At 42.7% G+C, this 5,536-nt stretch overlaps 1 protein-coding gene across 1 annotated transcript; it reads right to left on the reverse strand.

The window, feature by feature from the left end:
- Nucleotides 1-339: 339 nt before the first annotated feature.
- Nucleotides 340-1,918, reverse strand: LOC115682105 (senescence-specific cysteine protease SAG12-like). Its single transcript, XM_030606242.2, has 2 exons — nucleotides 1,424-1,918; nucleotides 340-1,187 (listed from the first exon to the last, which is right to left on the reverse strand). Exons 1-2 carry the CDS (start codon nucleotides 1,866-1,868, stop codon nucleotides 601-603), a joined length of 1,032 nt encoding a protein of 343 aa, XP_030462102.2. The 5' UTR covers nucleotides 1,869-1,918; the 3' UTR covers nucleotides 340-600.
- Between the last annotated feature and the right edge of the window lie 3,618 nt (nucleotides 1,919-5,536).

Below are 5,536 nucleotides of genomic sequence, written 5' to 3' on the forward strand. Positions count from 1 at the left end.
CGTCCAATTTTACGTATGATTTAGGAATGAGCTATGATATTTTCCAATTTTACTATATAGTGTGTATTTTGATACATGGATTATTGGGATCCTCTAAATTTATTTCGTAATTGGTCGGTTGTTTACAACCTTATTAAGCAAATAGGAATAACTGCAATATGTTTTTCTTGGTCGGTTGTCTTCATTTTGCATCAGGTTTCCCAAATGACGTTTCTTTAGCTTCATGGCATGATTGGGGAATGCGATTAATGATTTAAGCATGAGTTATGATATCGTCCAAACATCAAGGAATAGTTGTCCCAAATGACGTTTCTTTAGCTTCACGGCATGCTTCTGGTATTGGACACAGTTCAGTACGTAAAATCACGCTGAACTATTTCATTTATTCACTAGAAAATGTTCTTGGTAGAACTTGGCAGGCCCTTAATTTTGCTAACAACATACAGTTTTTGTTGTAGGACACACCACCCCTAGTGACATATTGTTACTTAAACTTGCTTCTCTTACAGAGACACTAGACATCATTTCGTACTTATAGAGAGCCTAAGAACCATATGACATATATAAGCTCAAAATTTATATTTTCATCTTCTTTTTTCTTCATGCAGTTGGATAAGAAGCATTCATGGCAAGACCACAGAGACCAGTCCTAGAGCTCACATCCCTCTGGATCCTCATGTACCCTTTCTCGCCCCAGCCGGTGCCCCACGAATTCTTCAGCAGCCAATACTTGGTCCCGCCAGAGGTCTTCCCATACCCAACCGCCGTGACCGCGTGGTCGATGCTAGTGCCGCACGAGCCCGTGAACACGCCACTTGAGTAGAATTGGAAATTGAACCCGCTCGCCTCGATTGCCACTGAGACCGGCTGGTTCGCCACGGCCTGCAAGAGGGCCTTCTCATTGTTGGCCGGCACGTCCTGGTATCCAGTTATCGAGGCCGCGTGGTTTGCCGTCTTGGCCTTGTTGCAGGTCCGCATGTCTCCCCGGTAAGGGTAGTTTGCCTCGGTCGTGAGGCCGCCCTTGCTTATGATGAACTCAAAAGCTCTGTCCATGAGCCCGCCCCTGCAGCCTTCATCGTTAACGTCACAATCCACGAGTTGTTGCACCGAGAGTGGCACCAACTTCCCCTTCCTGAGCATGGTAATCCCTTCCATAGCCGCCACTGCCGAGAATGCCCAACAACTTCCTGCACAAGGAAATAGTAAGTTTTCTTTGGCAGGCATACAGAAATCATTCAAATTAATGCACAAAATAGAAGACATATGTCTATGTATAGTATGATAGGTGTAAAAAGAATGTAACAGTGAAATAGAGATAATATAATAGTGTTATGTAGTAAGTTATTGTTGCGTTTTTTAAAAGCTTGAGTACAACATGAGAATTTTGACATATTCGCAAGACAAATTTTGATTTTCCACTCACCGCACTCGCCTTGATCCTTGACAGACGTCACGGCCTTCTTGGCTCGCCAGTCCAAGGCGGCTGGAGTGGCGGTGAAGTTCGCGTACTTGAATGGTTTCGCATCCACAGAGAACAGGACACTGGTGGGACTCCTCTTGTAGCCGGTGTAGGAAGCGCGGAACTCCTCGTTGGTTAGGTCCGTGAATTTGTTTGCGGACAACTTATACCCGACGTCCTTACCATTGTTAAAGGCGTTGATGCGCTTAACGTTGTCTTTAAATATCTCATACCGTTTGGCCTTTTCGGCCGCGCCCTTGTAGACGCGCCCATGGATTGCCATCCACTCCTCATGTTGCTTTAACAAGTTTTCCTCTCCAAGAGGGCGACAAAGCGTTTCCGAAACAGAAACTATAACGACCAAAAGAGTTGCTGATGTGAGGAATGAGAGTTGGTTTTGTTTGGCCATAGTAGTGGTTTGGGTACTGACACACAATTGGAGTGACTTAATGAGTGTCTTTCAATTTGTGCACAAGGAACTCCAAATGGGTGGGGGCTTTTATAGACAAGATGTTGCTCAATCGTTGTCACTCTCAATTTCTCTTGATAATGCTTGAGTGGACCTTTTTGCTCCTCCTATGTGCCTAGATAACTGTTCTGACTTAGACCCCGATAATTAGATTTAAGCTTGCTATTGCACACTCATCATGAATAGCACATATGCAATTGGAGTGCTCTGGCTCTTATTGACTGATGGGTGATTAAGCAAAATGCTTCCATTAAACATTGTTATGTAGTGCAAAAATATGTGGTTCTAAGAGGCTTGTTGGTTTTGTGGTGGTCTCAACTCCTAGCCAAAAGCAAATAGATGGTTTATTTCCTTTCGTCAATGGTTAGGTACGTACTTGGGCCTCTACAAATGTATTTGCCTTCATATATGTGTATGTATTGGCATTTTCGACCTTTCATAAACTATATTAGCCCGTCGTTATACCTAGATATGTATTTGCATCTATCTTTTGTCTTTTGATCATGTGTAAGTAGTTGTGATTCCACGTAGATGATCATAAATAAGTGAGTGTGGCTGGTGGTGTGCAAAAAGAAAACCATACTTGAACACTGAAATCATAATATGTTATATTTCGTCGGTCCGCCCATGATGTATGTGTCCAAGGAATACCATTTGCTCTAATAAGAAGTATGTCTGAGAGACACCTTTTGAAGAGGTGCGAGGGGAGTTTCTTAAGAGAAATTAAGGTAACTTCCTTAGAAGAAGAATATCGAACAAGAGATAAGTAAAGGCTGAAGAATCAGAACTCTCTCGCTCTCTTGACGCATAAGGATTCCGTATCTACTTTGAGAAGACAATCGGCATTAACGCTATGGAACGAGAATACTTTCCATGTGATTGTATTCGGACCAACGTGAAGTAGATTCGTCCATCGCGCGCTGGTGATTCAACGTACGTTCCTGGAAAATTGGTTTGGAGTGCATCGAAAAGGTTAGTTGATTCTCCTAACACTCACTTCCTACATTGGTATCAAAGCCTTGGTTATGATCTCTGCCTTGTTTTTCCATTGAATTTTTTCGCTTGTTGTTTGATATGGGGATTGAGAGAATTCATATCATCTAGATGTTCATTGCTCGGAAATTGCAACAAGAATCGTCGAAAACGAAATCGGACGCGACGAACGGGTTTTGAGGATGAACGCCATTCTGTTTGACCCTGTATCGAATATTTATTTTCATTAAAAATAATATATTATTATACAGAGTTGAAGAACTCGTCGAGACGAGTAGAACGGCTGGTCGAACGCCGCCGGAAACCTCCGGACGCGCCGCCACGCGCGGCCAGAAGTCGCGACGTCGCCGGCGACACGCCCCACGCGCGACCACGCGCTAGGAATGCCAGCACATGAAAGCCACGCGCACGTCGCCAACCGGCGTGTGCTGACGTCATCGATGACGTCAGCAAAATTGTCGGTAACAGACATGCTGATGTCATTGATGGTGTCATCTCGCCGGCGAACCGACCTCCGGTGACCAGCCGACCCGACCCGTCCGGAGACCCGACCCGATGACCCGACCCAGTTACCGATCCAACCTGTTGACCAGTCAACGGTCAACCGGTCGGACCAGTCAACGGTCGAACCAGTTGGACCGACTCAGAAGCCGTATTGGGCAGGCGCGTGTGCCACACATGCCGCGCACTTAGGCGGCTCGTGGGAGCTCCGATTAGAGCGTGGTTAGTACGGTTATGTTCGTATTGAAATTATCTACATTGTGGTATACTTATTTTATATGTTTGAAGCTTTTAAAGGTATGAAAATGCATACAGAACTCTAAATACGTGTATTTTTGGGGTATTATTGCATTTTACTTGTATTTCCCTATGGTTTTGGAAATACAGAAGCTGGCTTACATGTAAATGACCACATAAAGATTATGTAGAGCAGGGTTCATTGATGACATGTTTATAAGGTTTAAGGTGCTTGCAATTTCAGTTCCGAGCTGACTCGAACAATGGTTGGAGATCCATTTTTTATTTACTTGTATTCTGCTTGAATTACCTGTATTTTGGTTAACATCATGCTGTTGTCAATAATTGTATGAGAGAATGCGATCATTGCATGATGTATTATAATCATTTTTTTCAAGTGGGAGTTGGTAGGTTGGTAGAATTTAAAGGAGTTCTCATCTAGAACTTAAAATTTGCGCAAATTAAACAAGTTAATGATAGTAGAACAATTGTATGTCGAATCTGATTGGGAACATAGTGAACTTTCGTTTCGATATCTTTTGTTGAATTATCATTAATTTAGTTTGTCTTTGTTGCAAATTAAAATGTGTGTTTATGTGGAATATGTGCTAGTATTGATTCTATGTTTATTATGTCAATATGTAGTAGAAATTGATTATGGCTTCGGCATCCAAGACCATTGTGACTGACCTCAACAAGGGTGAAAAGCTGAACGGTGACAATTATAATATTTGGCACCGAAAAGTTCAGTATATCCTTGAGGAGCAAGAGGTTTTGGAAACCCTCAATCACACCATGGATGAACCTGAGCATGGAACTTCTACTCAACATAGAAGAGATCAAGAAACATTTTAAGCTTGGAAAAAGAAAAAAATAGCATTGCTTACATCACGTTGCTGAGTTGTATGCAAGATGATCTCATGTGTGAGTTTGAAAGTTATGACAAAGCTCAAGCAATATGGGTTGCCTTGAAAGATAAGTTAGGGGGTACGTCTACCGCTAAGTTGAGGAGACTCACCATTAAATTTGACATATACCGAAAGCGCTCAAATCTATCGATGAGGCAGCATCTTCGGGAGATGTCAAATATGATGTGTGAGCTGAAGTCCGCAGGTCATACCTTAACTGACGAACAGCAAGTTCAGACTATCATAAGGTCTCTTCCTAACAGGCTGAGAACATATGAAAATCTATATGACGCACAATGAGAATATCGTCACTTTTGACGATATTGCGCGTTATTTGGAATTAGAAGATGAGCGCCTAAAGGCTGCAAAATCCTCTATCCATGCTTATGTTCTTGAATCGAGGTTCGGGCAAGCGCTTCGGGCTTTAAGCGCAAGAGGAACCATAAATTCAACAACAAAGGAAAAGAGATAGATAGGGCACCCAAGAGAGCCAAGACTTTCCGACGCAAGAAGCATGGCGGGAAGAAGGACAAGGCCAAGGCCAAGATGATGTGCTACAATTGTGAGTAAATTGGGCCACTTCGCTCGTGAATGCAGGCCGAAAAATGGTACCACATTACTCTATTACTTTGAGTAATGCTTTTGTTTCTAGCTGTAATGCTTACTTGAATCTCATCAATGTGAGCTGTAGACTCGGGAGCAACTGAGGCAGCGTAGCTAGAGACCGAGGAGCATTTGTGGAGTATCGTCGGATACGAGCACTGGAAGAAGATGGATATATGTTGGAAATAACTTAAGAGTTGAAGTGAAGGGTATCGACACATGTAAATTAACCTTTCATGGTGGTGAAACCTATTCCTACATGATGTCCTCTATGCTCTAGATATTTGGCGAAACTTGGTCTCTGTAGTTGTTCTTCTTGGCTTAGGTTATGTATTTAATTTTCATGATGATTGTGTTGACATTTTG

Source organism: Syzygium oleosum, unplaced genomic scaffold (genome assembly GCF_021117445.2).
Source record: "Syzygium oleosum isolate NSW1041296 unplaced genomic scaffold, Sole_v2.1 Sole_v2.18, whole genome shotgun sequence".
Taxonomy (NCBI): domain Eukaryota; kingdom Viridiplantae; phylum Streptophyta; class Magnoliopsida; order Myrtales; family Myrtaceae; genus Syzygium; species Syzygium oleosum.

Bases quoted from the DNA above. Each gene is read 5' to 3' on its own strand.
- LOC115682105 (XM_030606242.2), bottom strand. From the start codon at position 1,868: ATGGCCAAACAAAACCAACTCTCATTCCTCACATCAGCAACTCTTTTG. The intron at 1,188-1,423 runs GTGAGTGGAAAA...TTCCTTGTGCAG, and splicing joins CAAGGATCAAGGCGAGTGCG to GAAGTTGTTGGGCATTCTCG.